At 37.6% G+C, this 21,311-nt stretch overlaps 1 protein-coding gene across 4 annotated transcripts in view; it reads right to left on the bottom strand.

Moving 5' to 3' along the window:
* Positions 1–21,311, bottom strand: part of LOC126183602 (glucose-6-phosphate 1-dehydrogenase) — a 288,517-nt gene that overhangs the window by 64,779 nt on the left and 202,427 nt on the right. For 3 of the 4 annotated variants that reach the window (XM_049925708.1, XM_049925707.1, XM_049925710.1), the window contains one exon: positions 14,306–14,424. In XM_049925708.1, the coding sequence (XP_049781665.1) occupies positions 14,306–14,424 (119 nt within the window). Of the gene's footprint in view, positions 1–14,305; positions 14,425–20,050; positions 20,164–21,311 lie in introns of those variants that run through there. The other variant, XM_049925709.1, reaches the window with a different exon arrangement.

Raw genomic sequence — 21,311 nt, 5'->3', positions numbered from 1 at the left:
TAACACCTTCTCTACGAGGTAAGTAGCAATTTATTCTATTTCACATTGTTGTATTCCATCACAGATTTTTTTTTCAGACAGTTTTAATATGCAGTTTTCATTTCAGCTCATTATCCACAGCAACCTAGTGACTTCTTCTTCCTCCAGTCTTGTTCCATTCACCTTTGTATTCATATGCACTGGCTTCTCTGTATCTGAACACTGCATACATAGCCCTTTTCAAGTTTATAATTAGTTAACTTTGAATGAGCCATTGTACTATGACATTTACAGAAATATATGCTCTTCTCTAAATCTGTTTTACATTTTTCTCTTCATTCTGTATTGTCTTGTCATCTGCATAAAGTATCTTCTTCTCTTTCTCTTCAACACCTTTATAATTTATAAACAGATTAAACAGCAACTGCCCACTTACCAAGTTCTGCTGCACTCCATATTTTATGCTTTTCATGTCTGACTGGTATGGGTTTTCTACTGAGATATACAGTTTCCTGTTGCTTAGGTATGAGTGTATGCAATCTCATGTTTGTCACTAAATACTGTAGTGTTCCAGTTTTGCATACATATTTCATGGTCAACAGTGTTAAATGCTTTAGAAAGAACCACAAACCTTGCAGATACAACCTTTTTTTATCTAATAACTGAATAATACTTTCCACCTGACTGGTAACTGCTGATTTAGCAGGTTAACCCTTTTTGCAACCAGGCTATGATTGTACAAGAGTGTTGTGCTTGTCCATATAAACAACTCATCTCTTATATATAAGCATTCCAGGAGTTTTGAGAAGCTGGTCTTTAGTTGTCAGGTCTCCCTTGTCCCCTTTCTTGTTTACTGGTACTACCCTACTTATCCGTGGTTTTTCTGCAAACATTCCATAGCAGTTCGATATGTCCATCATTGATGTGATATGATGATACATAATTTTTATATTTGTTAGTACATGGTCAAATACATCAGTGTTACTCCTATCAATTGATCATCATCCACAAACCCAGTAGAATTAAATATGAAATAAATGTTTCATTAAACATGCAGAATCTATATAATAATGAGCAGAAAACTTGCCAAAAAGGTTTCAAAACATAACTCAGATTCAAATGACAAATAATATTTGCAATAGGCCAGAAACAATCAGATGTGTACAACAAAACTGAAACACTAAGTACAAAAAGGAGATTTTGTCATCAGAGTACAGTAAGGAGCATGCAGTATTCACAATTTCCTATTAATATAACCATTCAATGGTTTAAAAATTATAAACCCATTAACAGAAGCAGGATAAGGATGGATACCTCTCAACCACACTACTGGACAACCATTCCTTTCTTCCTTTTAAGCTGTCAAAACACTGTCTTTGATACCAGCAACTCTCTTAGGGATTATTAATGTTGTTCCTGACATAACTAATGTCAAATAAGGAGAATTCGACAAATAGTCAACTGATCTTTTTTAAGTTTGCAGCTGAAGTATGTGATACCCACATGTTGGATTTTCTTGACCTGGCTTATGGATTGCAAGCATCACACAGTGGTGCAGTGGTCATGATTCCTGCTGTATCCTAATTTACAGGCTGACACATTGATCATCATGCATTAAAGTGTTCACCTAATTCTCGTCAATGCTCAATAGGTTTCCCAAATGGGGCAAATGGCTGAAATAAAAAAGAATCTCTCTTTCACCCAACGTATCATTTTCTTGTAGTGATTGTAGACCTTGTAGCCTGATCTTATTGATAGTGTCAGTATAGAGACAGATTAAATAGCAAATATAGCTGTTCTGAAAGTGAGCACATCACATGCAAGTGTGAGAATTAAAACCAGAAAGCTTACTGTGTGCAGTAATACTCATCTTTATAACTAACACCATATTATAGGACACTATATGTGCTCGCTTTCACTGTTGAACACCAGCTGTCACTTCCTTACTGTGTGGATGGAAACAGTTCTAAGCTTCTTTAATCAAAAGGGCAGCAATTTTTTTTTTACGCAAATAAAACTGAAAAATTTTTCTCTGAAAATGGAATTAATGAAGTAACTGGAGATCGAACAAAAAAATTTCATGCACAACTAAAATGAAAAATTCAAAACACTTTATTTTCTGTTTTCTGACAAGGTAAGAAGTGATACATAGTAATGAACCCACAAATGCCAGATGTGTGCACAGGTAAAGCTTCATAAAAGGGACAAATCCATGAGGCTCATATCCAACATGAGACAGAGTCCTAACACCCCCAATAAATGCTAAACCAGCACAAAGGTTAAACACACTATACTCATTTTATGAGCAGTACAGTTTAAAAAATATGTACAAGTTTGTGGACAAGTTAAGGATGCAGTCATACCAGTTAAATCCATCTTTGCATCCCCAGATGTGGTGAATTTATACACAAACATGCCTGTCTACGAGACATTAGAAATAATTACAAACAACCTTATAAAACAGAAAAAAAGTACAGGAGAAATAGGCAAATTAATGGAGCATCTAGAACTGACATTATACTTTAACCATTTCATACTTAACGGTAAAATATATCACCAACCTGAAGAGCTAGCCGTGTGCTTGCCCATTAGTTATAAGGGACAGGTTTCAGAAATTATTGCTAGAGAATTTCACGATACCAATTTGTGAATAGGGTTTAAGAATAATGACATTATTCACTTCAGACTGAGGCACTGTGTGAGTAAAAAGGCTTCAAAATCCATGGCAGCAGGTGTATGTAAACTAAAGTATGGTATGGAAACTGCCAAAAGTTCACATTGATCAATCAGGTGGATGTTTGAAATGTGCTTTAAAGAGCACACTTCAATTCACAATAAATGTAAATGTCATGTGACTAGGGCCTCCTGTAAGGTAAACCGTTCGCCAGGTGCAAGTCTTTCAATTTGACGCCACTTCAGCGACTTGCACGTTGATAGGGATGAAATGATATGAAGCATGTCCCTAGAATCATTGATACACATTTGAAAGTGCTGCACAATGAAAATAAGAGACACCTGCTGACACTGTTAGAAGAAACTGAGATTTTTACACATCGTCTGCTAGAGCCAGGCAACACATTAAACCAGCGGAAGGATTTTATTAATAGTACACTTTTAAACTTTAAAGGTCTCTTCCAATTGTCCTCCACCTTGACACAGCGCATGTATGAAAAACAGCCCCACTTACTGAGAGGAGACAGCGGTAGCACATCGGCTCACACATTGTCCTAGCAGCAGTTTGGTGTGCATGTACATAGTGTAAAACGGCATGCCATATAATGCCACAAAGCATAAGCAAATGCAATTAACCATAACTGTCACATCCTATTCCCTGTAACTTTAGTTGGTGCACATAGTTTCACTTTCATAATTTTTGTTTAATACTTTTCATGGTTTTTAATATTTAATTCAGTTCTAGGTCTTCTACATATTTTCACTTCTATAATTTTATGATCTTTACTATTTTACTATTTTTTTACTATTTCTACAGCCATTGTTCTATACTTTTAACATTTTAGTGATAATTTTTATATAACCTTACTTTATATACTTTCAGAGTAAGACCTTATGGTTTTAGGGGACTGTAGACCTCAGATGTTAAGTCCCATAGTGCTCAGAGCCATTTCAACCTTATGGTTTTATACTTTCAACCTTTTACACTTTTGATATTTTAAGATACTAATTCAGTTTCAGTTAATTTAGACTTTCATAATTTACTGTTTTATCCCTTTTACAGTTTTACACATCCATCAGTCTGTGTTTTTAATGTTTTAGTGGAAGATTTTTACACAATTGATTTTTTGCAATTTTACTATAAGACCCTCTCTTCTTAAACCAATAACATCCCTGCCACAACATTGCAAAGCCCCCCCCCCCCCCCTCCATTCAACCCAGTTGGCAGCAAGGTGCTCTGTGGCACTCATCACTCTAGTAGGGAACAGGCTGTCTTTATAGCTCACTTTATAGCTCACCTGAAGATTTTGCAAGAGGTAAGTCATTTGTGTGAAGAATCACATTCTTATCACAGCTCTCCACTCCCAGGATGTCGAAGCGGTCTTCAAATGTAATCAGTTGGCTGTACACAGTCTAGCTAGCCCTGCTGATCATCTATTTTGGCAGCTTTGTTTCAGGCACTCCATGATCTGCTACGTGTATCCACATTGGGATGCCACCACTGGAGGGGAGTAATTGACTGCATTCCACTGAGTAGTATGCACGAGGGCTGGCAAGTATACTGAGAGGTCTATGGTGCAGTAGAACCCCGTAGCAATTTGGTTTGTTTATCTACCAAGTTTTCAGAAGGCATACTGCTTCACAAAATATGATGCTCCTAACAGCTTGATATCTTTGGCAGTGCCAACACAACCCCCATTCAGCAGAGACTGTAACCCCTACATACAAAAACACCAGTACCTCCAAAATGTGTCTCCTGTAGACATAGGGTACAAGAATCTTCTCTTTGCTGACAGTTTCTACTCCACCATATGCATCCTGAACCCATATAGGTTCCACTACAGTACAAAAGGCATTTCCTTTCTTCTCTTTACTGAGTTTGGTAGTTTATAAAAGTTAGCGAAGGGGTAGAAAAACTTTGGAAGTCCTTCAGGCAGACTTCAACCTCCATATATTCTGACACTGTCTCCTCCTCTCACCAGACATCCTACTGTTTCTCTTTTGGAGACAACAGTGGACTCTTCATACAAAGAAATGACTAGGAAACATCCTTTTATCTGCGTGTTTGGAGGGGGTACTGGGCTGTCCTCCAGTAGTTGCAGCAGGCTTTGTAGCTTGTCTGGAGGAGAAAATTCACTTTGCTGCTGGTGGGTTTTTGCAAATATAGTTGCAAATGTGTGTAGTGACACCTGTACTGATTGGGTGTTTGGTGCTGCAAATACTTTTATTTGCTGTTTCTTCACTGTTACTGTGAATGGCGTTGCACAGTAAGGTGGCTGTTGTGGGTTGTATATCTCTTTGCTCTTCCGCATAAAATCACTGATACCTGAATCACTTTAAAGGAAGGCTGAACTCATGAATCTCTTCTTGGGATGAGTGTGATTCATAGCCCGCAATTTAAACTAATCGTTGGCAGTGTTCCTGTGTGATCCACGAAAATTTCACAAGTAGCTAGGGACAGGATGACAGACCCAGACAAGGCCCCATGTACCTGTCCAACCTAATAAAATGTTGTGTTTTTGCTGTTGTGTGTACAGTTTATTATGATATTAAAAGACACACAAAGTTAATTAAACTACATAAGTTATTTTACTGTCATCTTTGTAAATGCCCAATGTTAAACTGTATTTTCCCCTACAACTGACTTGGTGAAATCAATTCAGAGGTTAGAGGAAGGCAATGGCATACTGCCTGCAATAGGATCATGTCTAGTACAGCACAAACCAATCTTTGGGTAGGTGACAGCTTTATTTGAACTTAATCTGACCTTGATATCAATTCTTATTATTTTTCAATCATATATCATCAAAAGAAAAAGGCAACACTGATGCTGTAGAGAGATAACAAATAAATTAGTTTCAGTTACAACTGTAAAGGAATATTACTGCAATAATGATTTTTAATATACCTTCAAGAATTTCTGCAATACTTCACTAAAAAAAGGCCACACGCTGAATGTACAGTAACAAAGTGTACGGGCAAAAAGGGAATAGCAATATCACATGGGGCAATATGAACTAAAGGAGCAGCACACACAACATCACTGTTTCATTATCAAACACCAATAAGGGAAGAAGAGCATGCATAGAGAAGGCTACAGACAACACACACCAGTTGAAGATGACAAAAGCGTAATGAAATCAGTAGAGAGCAAGAATTGTAATACAGCTGCACGAAGGAATGAGTGGCACGTAGGCAAAAGCCTTATGGAAGATAAGAGACAGTTGTGTACAACTTGGTTAAGAACAAAAAAGTCCTGTGACTGAATGGAGAGTGAAAGACAAATTCGGGTGACTTATACAAAAACATAACAGAGAAATTCTTAAGAATCGAGAAGAGAGAGACATGACCAAAAATAAAAGAAAGAAAAGGTGTAGGGGAGTCAGCGCAAAGGAGGACAAAATCTGTTAGCAGTTGCTGAGGCCAATGGTATATTAATTAAATTCAAATAAATACTTGTTATTCGATCAGACATTTTGACTTAACATGATATTTACTTTTGTACTCTCAGTGGTTTTGGATGTGTGATATTTTGCATAAATGTGTGCAAAATTTCAGTTCTCTATTGTAGATTAATGAAAAGTCCAGGATGGAATAACAATATTATGAAAACAGTAGAGAGCTACTGACCATATAGAGGAGAATTGAGGTGCAGAGAAGCACAATGAAGTGACTGCTACACATTTTAGCTTTCAGCCAAAAGCCCTTCTTCTGAAGTAGAAAACACACACACACACACACACACACACACACAAACACACACACACACACACACACACACACAAGCACATTTGCACACACATGACCACTATCTCTGGCCACAGTGGCCAGATTATGTGCGGGAGTTGTGCTTGTGTGAATGTGTGTTTTCTACTTTAGAAGAACGTTTTGCACCACATGTGCACTCCTTCTAGCTGCAGCAACCAGATTGTGTGTGTGTGTGTGTGTGTGTGTGTGTGTGTGTGTGTGTGTGTGTGTGTGTTTGTTTGCTTGTTTTTAGACACAGAGTCCCCATTTCTAAGCACTGACTACTAATGATTTTACTGCTATGCCAGATATATAAAGTATGTACATTAATAGAAAACTTGTGAAAAGTGGAGAAATGATAGACTATGTTGAATCTAATTTAGTCATATCTAACCAAAAACAGAGAATAATTTGAAATAGAAATTACTTTGAATACTGAAGTGATCACATGCACTATTCAGTTTATTCTGTTCCTAACCCATAATTTCAGCAATGAGGAGTATACTGACCTGCCTTTCTCTTAGTTTTGATACTACCACTGCAAACACACACATTTGATAAACTACTACCATGCCCAAGAGTAATGCAGAATCATGCACAACAAATCATAGCTATTCTAACACATACCATTGTCTCTACATACATTTTTTTCCACAGATATGACATATTACGGAGGCTATATGCTCTATGCAACAACACCACCAAATAAGCTCTTTCACTTCCCCAAGCCACCACAACACTTACAGAAATTCAGAAAAAGCTACAGACTTTCCACGATCATGACATAATCCATGTAAAATGAACTCCATTCCATCCCAGCATGTCTACAACACAACACAGAATCGTTGCTTCATTATAGAGTAAGTAAAACATACACTTTTAGGAAATAAATGACTGTATACAAAATTTGGAACATCTGCATCAACAGTTAAGTAGTGAATTTTTTATTCTTATTTTACAACTCTGCATACATATTACATTACTCTCATCATTGTTGTTATTCTGGCTACAACAACACAAAAAAATAAAAAAACAACATATGGCCAGATCAATTGTAACTTTTTAACTGATATGTGTACATAAAAAATTGGACTAGTTCTATGCAAGAAAATATGAAAAGTTTTAACGTGGGCACTGATTGTGCTTCAATTAAGCTCATATGGCATTCTGATTCAAAGGAGCTGAACAGATTCACTATATGTAAATAAAAACTTTCTGTGTCAATAGCAATAATGTTAATATATCTTCATTTCATTATATTTTTGGGATGTCCCTTTGACACATTTAGTGTGTTTCTAAGTTCTTTTCTCAAAATCAAACATCCCCTGTGATTTTTTTTAGGAAATTTCAAAAAGTATCTCAGTACTTTATAAATGATAAATATGAATATGTATTAGCTATATAACAAACTACTACTACATAATATGCAACATCAAACATCCTCTGTGATTTTCATAAGGACATCATAGACCATTGGGAATACTTCAGCATAATACTTTTTAACGTGTCATGTATCTCCTTTTGATCCTTGATGATCATGCCTTGCATGCACACATGTATGGGCTATCCAATAAGAGGTATGTTCTGACAGTGTAAACGGAAATGCACTTTGTGAGAAAGACAAGTACCTGGGTTTGAGTCCTGGAGCAGTAAACAGTTTTAAAATGTTCAACATAGCACATAATATGCTAAAGAGTAATAATATGCTGTCTTCTTCAGAAAGGTGTTTTTAGAGGAGTGATTTCACTCTTCAGGAGAGCATATACTGTAATGGAAGTTCTTGACATAGGAATGGTGTGCTGGGCTAAGGATTTTGAAAAATGGAGAATAATACTGGCTGACAGCAGCTCTGAGTGGGGTTTGTACGGTATGTTTGCATACCCTAATGAACAACAACGTGGTCTGTGAACAATCAAGGTTCTATATTTGTGTCCTAGTCCAGCACAAAGTTTGAATCGATCAAGAAATTTTGATCCATTACCTGATTTTGCATAATATTTCTTCTTACAAAATTTCAAACATTGTCATTTCAATATGTTGGTACTCTGAAAAAAACATTTGTTGTGCACCCTGGAGTGATTAGATGCAAGTCTGCCTTTTCAGGGTAACAGAATGGCTTTGGTTCATGGAATGTCTACTTTTGACAATCGCAAAATATCTACAGAAAAAAAAAACAGTAGATGTGTTGTGTCTAATATGAACTTAAGTGGGGCATAAAACATTTCATCAACTATACTCTGATTAAAATTACTTTGTGACGGACAGATTGCAGTGGTAGGAGGCAGGATTGCCAGCATGCAGCCAGCCACACTTCACAAGGCATTGCATGCACCTAAAAAACAGGCAACACATTGAGCACATGGTTGAGAAAGAATTACAATTGGATGGTGGCTGGCCCTTACCACACGACTCACTGAAACGTCAATCACTAAGTAATTTTAATCAGAGTATAGTATTCCTTTTTCAGAATGTAGTTCCACTGAAGAGGATGCACGCTAAATACAAGACAATAAGAAAGAATCCATTGTATAAATTCTGCAGTGTGTCAATACCTCGTGAAACATAACACATGGCATACAAAAAAATGAAGAAATCAAACACAATACAAATGATATACAGAAAAACTGTCTCCCAAAATGTAAAATTCCACAAAAATGTATGTGGAAACACTCATGGCATGCTGTTACACACACACACACACACACACACACACACACACAAATTAATAAGGATATGTTGACTTACTTAAACATTTTAAATTTAGCAGTTACACTGGCGGGTACACGCAGCAACATCAATGCAGAACATAACAAAGTTGGGTAACACACATTAAGACACATATTGATATGAATGTCTACATAAAGACATTTTTCTGTAAGAAGATATTGGAACACTACTTTATATTTTTATTCTGTTAATAACAGCAGAGCATCGTAATTAAAGCAGCAAAATAGTAGTAATTACTGTTGTGCATTTTTAAATCCTTGCATATACAGGGTGCCACAGGAGGAACGGTCAGTGCTCAGGGACATGACAGGAACACTCATTTGAAGCAAGAAGTTCATATGGACATCTGCCCTATTCCAAATGGTTTCCAAAATAAAACACATTTTACCCAGACATGTGAGGAAAATGTCAACTGCACTTACCCTAATCGCTGGACTGTAATCGCTGATGTTGGCGGCAGTAAAATCCTACCTAAATACCCTAATCGCTGGACTGTAATTGCTGATGTTGGCGGCAGTAAAATCAATCAGCAGTCAGCTTCAAATGTCGGTTTTTACTCAATAGTGTTCTTCAAACAAAACATTGCCTTGCTTCCAGGGATTCCCGTTTGAGCTTCCGAAGCACCTCCATAACATTTACATGTTGTTTGAACCTACCGGTAACAAATCTAGCACCTGCCTCTCATTTGCTTTGATGTCCTCCTTCAATCTGACCTGTTATGGATCCCAAACACTTGAGCACTATTCAAGAATAGGAAGCACCAGTGTCCTACATGCAGTTTCCTTTACAGATTAACCACACTTTCCTAGAATTCTCCCAATAAACCTAAGTCAACCATTCACCATCCTTATCACATTCCTCACATGCTCATTCTATTTCGCATCGCTTTGCAACATTACGCCTAGATATTACACGATGTGACTGTGTCAAGCAGTACAGAACTAATGCCATATCTGAACATCACATGTTTGTTTTTCCTACTCATCCACATTATGGTGTTATATCTCAAAAACATTCAGAATAGAGCATATGTTCATATGAAGTTTTTACTTCAAATGACTGTTCATGTCATATTTCTAAATATTGAGCATTCGTCCTGGGACACCCTGTATAACTGAGATAAACGAAGGGAAAAATCTTAATGGATTTTTATAAAACAACTCATAGCATCCCTAGATGACCATCTCTCTCTCCCCCCCCCCCCCCCCTCCGTGTGTGTGTGTGTGTGTGTGTGTGTGTGTGTGTGTGTGTGTGTGTGTGTGTGTGTGTGTGTGTGGAGGGGGGCGGGAGGGGGGGGGGCACAGGGGGGATCCTCAAGCACCCTTCCATGATGCATTCTCATCTATTCCAAAGAACAGACTTCCACACCCCACTAAACACAATTTTATTCTCACACAAAATGAGAGCATGAACATTCCAGAAGATGAATGCAAAGCCAACGGTGATGCTTGCTTTGAGTCACCATTGTTCATTTACATTACTTTGAATCTAGGTGTTGGAGGAAATTTTCAGTACCAGTTTGTCTGTAAAGTGGAGCAGTGGCAGTGGTGTACTGTTCTGATCACCATGTGGCATGCTACAATCAAACCCCAAACATCTCTGCAGAGTCTTGTGGAATGACTACATGCGACACTGTTGATAGTGATTACGCCATTCAACGATGGCGTCTAGCTCTGTGGCTCCCCGATGTTATTGATGAGGAGCACTTTACACGATGGCACCATGCTTCACCTTCTCCTTTCCATTTCCATTAACTTCCGCAACAAAACAAATTAACACTATGTTGCAGAATCTCTCGTCACAGTCATCCATAGTCCATATTGCACATAACACTGAGACAAGAAGGTGGATCTGACTTCAGGGTGTCACGCAAGCACTCACGGGGATTCAGATTAATAACTAGACCTCGCTCCAATGGTGAACAAAGAGGGAAATGGTCCATACACAGTGCACCTATAGCCCCTATTCAGAATTCAATAACATTAAAACTACACACAGAAATATTTTAAATTAAATCAATATGTTTTCTCCATTTCTAAGGTACACAAAATTTCAGTTTTATCTGATGTATTTTCACAATAATGAACAGAACATAAGAATCAACCTTAAACATAGCTGCTCTCTACATACGTGTAGGTCATTAGCAACAATGGAAACTGCCAAAGATATTCTTGAGGAGTTGCCTCCTCCTCCCCCCCCCCCCCCCCCCCCGTTTTTCATAAAAGTATTTAAACAGCCATCTGAGATCATTATGCATTCAATTCACACAGGCATGCTTCATGCGAAGGCCATCTACTGGGATTTGGCTATGTAATATGGTGTGCTGCATAGGTCCCTCCAGAATTCTTAGATTATTTTAAATGGTATGATACTTCCACAAGAACACAAAAAGCAACTACAAATCTTCGTGCATTCTAATGTCCAACCGAGCCAACATCAAACATAACTCCACAGTGCTTTACAGCTGCAGAGAGTTATTATACTAAAGTTACATAGAATTTATGGTTCTCGCCTGGTTTTCAGAAAGGAATATTCAGCTCTTCTGTTTAAGAGCTTAGTAATGGGCCTAGCAATCAAATTTTGTTATAAGGAAGGCAAAAAAAGTATGCAATGTGGTTTTGAGATGACATCACATGCTATACTGAATTTAGCTGTAATACATTGCAATGTGACATTGATTTCCAGTATTACATTGTTGAAGCAATGTGTCATGTTGTTGCTAGAGTCAAATTAACAACTGCCATCCTCTCAGTAACTGAGTAATAGCAACCACAGACTATTGACTGGCAATGAAAGTAATACCAACAAAATGTTATGTCTCTGCCTCTGCAATATATTTAAGCGTATTTAAAGGCATACATTTCTAAATACAGTGGAAACTGATAATCTCTGTTTCCCAGAATGTTTCTTAAAGCTGACTTTCATATTTGAAACAAAAATGATAGGTTAATTAACACAATCCAGGAAGCACTGTCCATCATTTTCTTGTTTACTCTTCATGAAAGACCTGGTGTTTTGCATTCACAGCTCCAAAATTTTAAAAGGTCACTACTGATGGGATATTCTTCAGCCATTGCTGAATCACTCACTCACCAACTCATAGCAATGAAGTAACATTCTAAACTCAATCATATGAAAGTTTTACAACTACTTTGGACTTTGGCTGGAAAAATGTAAATGGTGACATAATTCTTCATTTGAACAATGGGCAGTTCTAGCTAAGCACAGAGCATAATTATTTGGTTAATAGCAGAGATGAACCCTTTTTGCAGCATTAAAAGTGCATTACCCATCCTCTGTTCCAAAGGCAGCAAATTTGCCACACTAGAATGAGACTCAACAATTCTACTCTTCAGACAAGTGTTCAAAAAGTCTCACACTGTAAGGTATGTATAAAAATTTCAAGGAAGCTGAGAATATCTGTGGGTGTTGTTCAATAGCATTATTGAGAGAATTTATAAAGAGGGGGCAATGAGTTTCAATCATGTAAATTAAGAATCCATATTTGTTATATCTTCCAGTCTACAGTAGTCATGACTCTCCAGTAGTCATGCCCATCAGGCCATTGAGAGCAGGAAGTTTTATTATCAAGCCCATAACACAGGGACATTTCATTTTGAAACTCTGCAGTGGTCATGCCCATCAGGCCATTGAGAGTAGGAAATTTTATTATCAAGTCAATAACACGGGCATTTCCCGAATCCTGTTTCATGAGTTGAATGATGTGATACAGTACTGCTGTTTTAGATAATACATTACTGCTGTTTTAGCAATGAGAATGACAATTCTAGCCTTTAGTAAACCTTTAGTAAATTTGATGCATACTTCCCAACTGTTACACTTTTATAGATAACATACACAAATGGACACTTTCTTAGTGCTTATTCCTCCATAGCTAATACAAATATTTTGTTACAGTAGGGGTTCCATCACTTTCATTCCATTTCACCCAAAAATATTTGTTCAAGAATGCTGACCTCTGGTATATCCTGTTGGGTGCTAATCACCAGTAATTCTATCAGGCCTGCTGGGAAAGTTTCTCCTTAGCTTTAAAATGACCAATTTTGGCTCCACAAGCACCTAGGATTTTATTTTAGCAGCCCCCCCCCCCCCAACAGACACACATATATTTATGTTAACCTTGCACATCACGGAAACATCAGGTGGCAGCCTCAATAATCACACACTAATGAGTTATTTTTTCCATCAACATTTACTTGCTTCGTCCATTACTCAGTTCCAGCCTCATTTCTTGCTATCCTTTCTAGTAGTGGTCACAGAAGAAAGAACAGCAAAGCACAACAAATAAACCAACTCCGGCAACCACATTCAGTTCAGAATGAACTGGCAAACTGCAATTATGGTTCCGCATCAGCTGTAGAATTATTTCAGAATAAATGAAAATTTGTACCAGACTTCCCACTTGTTGTGGGCGGTCGCATTAACCACTTCGGCCATCTGAGCGCATTCCCAAGAGCAGCCCAAATCTCCACCAGGACAAATGGAAATTTGGGCCACTCCTGGAAGCATGCTCAGATTGCCAAAGTGATTAAGGCGACAGCTCGTGACAAGTGGAAAATCTGGGTTCGAGTCCCAGACCAGCACAAACTTTCATTTGTTCTGAAATATTCTGCAAGTGATGTGGAACCACAATTGCAATTAGTGAGTTCATTCTGAAACCAACTCCTGTTTAATCATGTCTATAGTTACGAAGTTCTAAGTCTTTGACAGAATGGTAACTTGCACAAATTAGTGCTGGCATCTAGAATGGCCCTTCAGGAGGATCTATTTTCAAATTCATCAGATGTATTTTGGAATAACCAAGAAAAATGTAAATCCAAATAGCTGGACCTGTATACCAATCATAGACCTCAAAGGTACAGCAATGAAAAAATTGCTAAAAAATCTACAAAATTCCAACAAGAAGCAGAATTTTAAATGGAAAACATCATAGCACATTTAAGTTGAAAGATTTATACAGCAACAAGAAATAATAAAACAAAATGTTAATATATAAGTATACATGCATATAATCTTGTAGTAAATATTTTAAGACAACAGTTTCCTTCAAGTGTCAACAGCACTGTAATATGCAAATCACCCATGGCTATATTTGTCCTACAGCCAGGTAAACTAACAAGCCAAAAAAAGTTTGCTCCACTGATTTTTATGTACTTACTGAAGCTCCCAAGGTTACAAATATGTGTGGCACTTTTACTTCAAACTGAGAACCAGAGGTTTCCATTGTAGCTGATTTCAAAGAGCGTCTTATTAGTGCAAGGCACTCCTCACTGGCCTCTGCAATAAAGAAGTGACAAAAGTAATAATTTGCTGTGTCACATAGCCAAACTTACAAATTAAAGTACTTAATATAAGGTAATTAAGTGTCACTGACCCAGAGATCTAAATGAGTAAAAATATAAATAAATAACAGGTAAAATTTCTGCATGTCTCTAATTTAGTATAATAGATATCTACAAGTCTTTCTTGTTTTTCAGAAGGCACAAATGTTCTGAAATTTTGCAGAGCCTATCACAATAGGTGGGAACTTAAGGAGATGAGACCTGGATAAACTGAAAGAACCAGAGGTTGTACAGAGTTTCAGGGAGAGCATAAGGGAACAATTGACAGGAATGGGGGAAAGAAATACAGTAGAAGAAGAATGGGTAGCTTTGAGGGATGAAGTAGTGAAGGCAGCAGAGGATCAAGTAGGTAAAAAGACGAGGGCTAGTAGAAATCCTTGGGTAACAGAAGAAATATTGAATTTAATTGATGAAAGGAGAAAATATAAAAATGCAGTAAATGAAGCAGGCAAAAAGGAATACAAATGTCTCAAAAATGAGATCGACAGGAAGTGCAAAATGGCTAAGCAGGGATGGCTAGAGGACAAATGTAAGGATGTAGAGGCGTATCTCACTAGGGGTAAGATAGATACTGCCTACAGGAAAATTAAAGAGACCTTTGGAGATAAGAGAACCACTTGTATGAACATCAAGAGCTCAGATGGAAACCCAGTTCTAAGAAAAGAAGGGAAAGCAGAAAAGTGGAAGGAGTATATAGAGGGTCTATACAAGGGCGATGCACTTGAGGACAATATTATGGAAATGGAAGAGGATGTAGATGAAGATGAAATGGGAGATACGACACTGCGTGGAGAGTTTGACACAGCACTGAAAGACCTGAGTCGAAACAAGGCCCCCTGGAGTAGACAACATTCCATTGGAACTACTGACGGCCTTGGGAGAGCCAGCCCTGACAAAACTCTACCATCTGGTGAGCAAGATGTATAAAACAGGGGAAATACCCTCAGACTTCAAGAAGAATATAATAATTCCAATCCCAAAGAAAGCAGGTGTTGACTGATGTGAAAATTACCGAACAATCAGTTTAATAAGCCACAGCTGCAAAAATACTAACACGAATTCTTTACAGACGAATGGAAAAACTAGTAGAAGCCGACCTCGGGGAAGATCAGTTTGGATTCCGTAGAAATGTTGGAACACGTGAGGCAATACTGACCTTACGACATATCTTAGAAGAAAGATTAAGGAAAGGCAAACCTATGTTTCTAGCATTTGTAGACTTAGAGAAAGCTTTTGACAATGTTGACTGGAATACTCTCCTTCAAATTCTAAAGGTGGCAGGGGTAAAATACAGGGAGCGAAAGGCTATTTACAATTTGTACAGAAACCAGATGGCAGTTATAAGAGTCGAGGGACATGAAAGGGAAGCAGTGGTTGGGAAGGGAGTAAGACAGGGTTGTAGCCTCTCCCCGATGTTATTCAATCTGTATATTGAGCAAGCAGTAAAGGAAACAAAAGAAAAATTCGGGGTAGGTATTAAAATCCATGGAGAAGAAATAAAAACTTTGAGGTTCGCCGATGACATTGTAATTCTGTCAGAGACAGCAAAGGACTTGGAAGAGCAGTTGAACGGAATGGATGGTGTCTTGAAGGGAGGATATAAGATGAACATCAACAAAAATAAAACGAGAATAATGGAATGTAGTCGAATTAAGTCGCGTGATGTTGAGGGTATTAAATTAGGAAATGAGACACTTAAAGTAGTAAAGGAGTTTTGCTATTTGGGGAGCAAAATAACTGATGATGGTCAAAGTAGAGAGGATATAAAATGGAGACTGGCAATGGCAAGGAAAGCGTTTCTGAAGAAGAGAAATTTGTTAACATCGAGTATAGATTTAAGTGTCAGGAAGTCATTTCTGAAAGTATTTGTATGGAGTGTAGCCATGTATGGAAGTGAAACATGGACGGTAAATAGTTTGGACAAGAAGAGAATAGAAGCTTTCGAAATGTGGTGCTACAGAAGAATGCTGAAGAATAGATGGGTAGATCACATAACTAATGAGGAAGTATTGAATAGGATTGGGGAGAAGAGAAGTCTGTGGCACAACTTGACCAGAAGAAGGGATCGGTTGGTAGGACATGTTCTGAGGCATCAAGGGATCGCCAATCTAGTATTGGAGGGCAGCATGGAGGGTAAAAATCGTAGGGGGAGACCAAGAGATGAATACACTAAGCAGATTCAGAAGGATGTAGGTTGCAGTAGGTACTGGGAGATGAAGAAGCTTGCACAGGATAGAGTAGCATGGAGAGCTGCAATAAACCAGTCTCAGGACTGAAGACCACAACAACATCACAAAATAAATTTGCTGCTATTGTTGGGGTTGTTGTTGTTATTGGTGGTGGTGGTAAAACTGACACAGCTAATTAATCCCACATGGAAAATGTCTTTGCAATATTTAATGAGAAAACATTCACATTAATCTCCTAATGTTGCTTGACCCAAAATATGATCATCAAAACTGGGTGCAGCCTGTAGACTATGCAAAGTCAAATAAACTGTAGGTAAACCTATATCAAATATGTTCAAAAAGATTTGCAAATTGTAGGTAGCCACTGTTGCCCCAACTGCAATACTCCTGACACAATAATACAGATCATAGCTTCTTCTTGCAGAAATGTGACATGAAAATAATGTATTATCATAGAATACTTAGTTGCAAAAATATTGCACTCAATTTTATTGAATTGTGACTTAATTCTGATGAGCAGTTATAACGCAAATATTATCTTCAAGCCATACTTGAATTACTGAGACTGTAAAATAATACAATCATGCTCTTCAATCCAAAGTGTGATTTGATGCAGTTCTTGACATCAGTCTAGCCTGTGCAAGGCTCTTCATTTCAGCGTAGCTACTGCAACCCCAAACCATCTGAACCTACTTGCTTATTCATGCCTACGCCCCCTCCCACAATTTTTACTTCCCACACTACCCTCAATTCTCAAATTAAATACTCCTTGATGCCTCAGAATGTGTCCTATCAGCCCCTACTTTTAGTTACATTGTGCCATAAATTTCTTTTTTCTCTAGTGTCATTCAGTACCTACCAATTAGTTATTAGATCTACCCATCTAATCTTTAGCATTCTTCTACAGCACCAAATTTCAAAAGCTTCTATTTTCTTCTTGACTGAACTGCTTAAGGTCCAAAATACCTTCAGCAAAGATTTTCTAACACTTAAATTTATACTTGATGCTAACACTTTCTCTCTTTCTGTAGTCCTTTTCTTGCTACAGCCAATCTACATTTTATATCCTCTCTGATTTGGCCATCAGCAGTTATTTTGCTGTCCAATTAGCAAAACAACTATTACTTTTAGTGTGTCATTTCATAATCACATTCACTTAGCATCGCCTAATTGACAATTAGTTCTGTTGATGTCCACCCTATGACATCTTTTCAACATTATCCATCCTTTTACACCACTCTTCCAGGTCCTTTGCTGTCTCTGACAGAATTGCTATGTCATCTGTAAACCTCCAAATTTTTATTTCTTCTCACTGAACTTTATTTCCCTTTCCAAATTCCTTCTTGGTTTCTTTTATCACTTGCATAATGTACGTACTGAGTAACATTGGGGATAAGCCACAACCCTGTCTCACTCCCTTCTCAACTACTGATTTCCTTTTATGTCCTTTGACCTGTAGAACTGCAGTCTAATTTCTGTCCAAGTTGTGAATAACCTTTCACTCGTCTTATTTTACCCTAAAAAACTATACTCCACCTGAACAGGTCATGTAGGCCCAACAGTACCAACCGGAGGCCACGTCATCCTCAGCCCATAGGCATCACTGAATGCAGACATGGCGGGGCATGTGGTCAGCAACTGCTCTTCCGGTGTACGTCAATTTAAGAAACCATTATTTTATCCTGGCTACCTTTAAAATTTCGAAGAGTCCCATCAACACTGTCAAAAGCTTTCTCTAAATCTACAATTTTCTAAGACATACGGTCAGTATTACTTTGTGTGTTCATACATTTCTCCCAAACCCAAACTGATATTTGCTTTTTCATCTTTATGTTTTCCTCTTCATTAAAGTTTTGCCAGTTAACTTTCAAATTATCAGTTCTATGTACAGATTACAGTCCTGATATTTACTCCTTTACACTGCTTTTCTCTTTCAGCATGCATACTGATTTTTCTACTTTCAAATTTTTTCACAACTACCTTCCTTCCAAGCATGAAATGGCTATCCCCATTCTAATCTGTTAGGTCCCTCTCCATCTGCTTTTCCTCTCCACATTATATAACAGTTTCCTTCTCTCTACTTATTAATTTTCCAATCATCATCACCACCACCACCACCACCACCACCACCACCACCACCATCTCTCTTCTGTCGGACCACCACCATGGGCCTTTTAGTTATGTTTGCAACTTCAACATTAAGGTGAAATGTACTCTACCACTGCCAAAAATATTAAACAATACAATGGCTGTCAACAGTAGAGAAATCACGTACACAGAGAAAGAACACTATTCATTGGAATCTGTAGTACTGAATATTGCAGTCAGTACCATATCAGCTACAGCTGACTGAAATAAACCTTTGGGAGAGCATTCTTTTTTATGATGAGATAATAGGAGTTCTGTAGGGATTCTGGAATCAGCTAAATAAAGTTCATGACCCCAAAATGAGGAAGTACTGGAAAACAAAGGCTGACAGAAGAAATGGTACATGTCGTATCATTTACATGTAAGCAAGCAAACAACAGGTAAATATGAGAAACATGGCTATCTATCTACATTATTTAAGCAGCCAGAGTAAAACTGTTGAAATGACCTTACTGAGTTCACATTTGTATGTGAGGATTCAGAAAAAAATGATATTACAATACTAATAAGAGATGAACGTGTGGGATATGCTGCTAATAGAAAGCACCTGAAACATGATGTGGGAGAGCTGAAAAGTTATTTAGATGGTTGCATATATCAAATGTGGAACGACTGCAGATCGTTTTCAATGAACCGTTGCACTTACTTTCTACATCTACGTGAAAACAAGTTGGTCAAAAAAACTAAGAACAAGACTGAAATCTTATACGTCTCCCTCATACTAAAATATGACACAAATTTTACATCCAAAATAAACATAACTGCGGTGACAATGTAGATATGTGCATCGCAAGTTCATGGCGCTTAATAAACGCCAAATAGCTTCTAATTGGGGCCTAAGGCATACAAAATAAGAGGAAGAAAATCATCTACCGCTGTGCATTTATAGTAAATATGTGAAATATTACAGCTCATGTACCGAATATGCGACAAATTCTAACGACAACCAAGGAAGGTCAAGTATTGCCTCGCATGAAAGTGGACGCGTAATTTATGAGCGACATTTGTGAACGTGTTAACTGTTGACAATATTTGTCGGTGTGACTGTCATCGATAATTTCCCAACACGACACTGCCCGCAACCGATAAATAATGCATTGAATTTACAGACGATTCTGTTACTCTTCATATTGATATTTTGTGTAATTTCATTTACTTGCACACATTTCAGTTTAACTATGAGAAAAAGGGGTAAGGAATGATATAGTAACGATATATTTTTACCGCCAGCCATGATAAGCAATAACGAATACAGCTGACACAAATTTCCTTCTTGTATGTTTAATTTATGTTTGAAAACCACAGCAATTTGGTCACCACAAAACACATAACGTGAAGATATATCTGTACATTGTTGCTTATCTTTATGTTCTTGCTTATCTTTGACCAAGCCTACGAATTTCGATGGTCGATTGGAAAGAATGCGATTTGTCGAAATTTTTTATCACAAATTTCAAATACGTATTTTTAGACAGATGCAAATATTTAAGTTGTTGCCATATAGTACCTCTTGAATGACTTTTTCATGCTCAGGATCGTAAAATGAACGGATAGGCAGACATCACATTGTCTAATCTTCTTTTATATTATTCCTACTTTAGTATCAGTATCTGCTTCATAATACTCTGAAGGGTAGTTTTCTGCTTATATCATGGGAAACATGTCCCAAACAAATGCTCTCATTACGTGTCTTATTAAAATTAACTCTTTTCAAAGTCAGTTGCCGATACACACTCATTTTTCGGCTAAGAGCTGTTTCGAATCTTAAGGGGCCAGCACACGTACAACGTATACACTGGCAATACTAGTTTTTAAACCCTTCAGTATATTGAAGCGACCTCACACTATCAATGACACTGACAAAAACCGTCAGTTGAAAACGTGATTTTACAAGGCTGAGATGTCGAATACCCAAAAGGAAGTGTGTGCTGCAATTATATTAGCTATAGCTTGCAAAAAAAAAAAAAAAGTGTCATGTAGTATCTTGTACAGACACCTTTTATTAACCTTACACGTTCCACATCATTACGAAGTGTCGTATTCATGATATATGGAACAAGCACTAATCTAATCTAATGTAATCAAGGTACAGACAACAACGAAAATGTTGAAATGCGTCCTAGAATGGTCGAAAAAAAAGGAGCGACTGGTTACATGTTAATTTACTGACTGAAATCGAAACCAGGGACCCGAAATATTTGTTAAATTATTTTCCGATGAGTCCTACACCGTACGACAAGTTATTAGTGTTGATAGGAGATAAAATAGAAAAGCAAAATGCATTAATGAGAGAGGCTATCCAAATCGACAAGAGATTAGGGGTAACTTCGAGATTTCTGGCAACAGGCCGGTCATTCTAATGCTCGAAGTTTAGATCTGTAATATCTGCAAGCACAATTTGTAAAATTCTATGGAAATCTGTGAAGCAGTTACATCTGGCTAGCAAGGACCTTCCCAGGCAATTAATGTAAAACATTTTTTCGCT

This window comes from Schistocerca cancellata, chromosome 4, assembly GCF_023864275.1.
Source record: "Schistocerca cancellata isolate TAMUIC-IGC-003103 chromosome 4, iqSchCanc2.1, whole genome shotgun sequence".
Taxonomy (NCBI): Eukaryota; Metazoa; Arthropoda; class Insecta; order Orthoptera; family Acrididae; genus Schistocerca; species Schistocerca cancellata.
The sequence above is the reverse complement of the archived record's forward strand: the minus strand, read 5'-3'. Positions and strand labels throughout refer to the sequence as shown.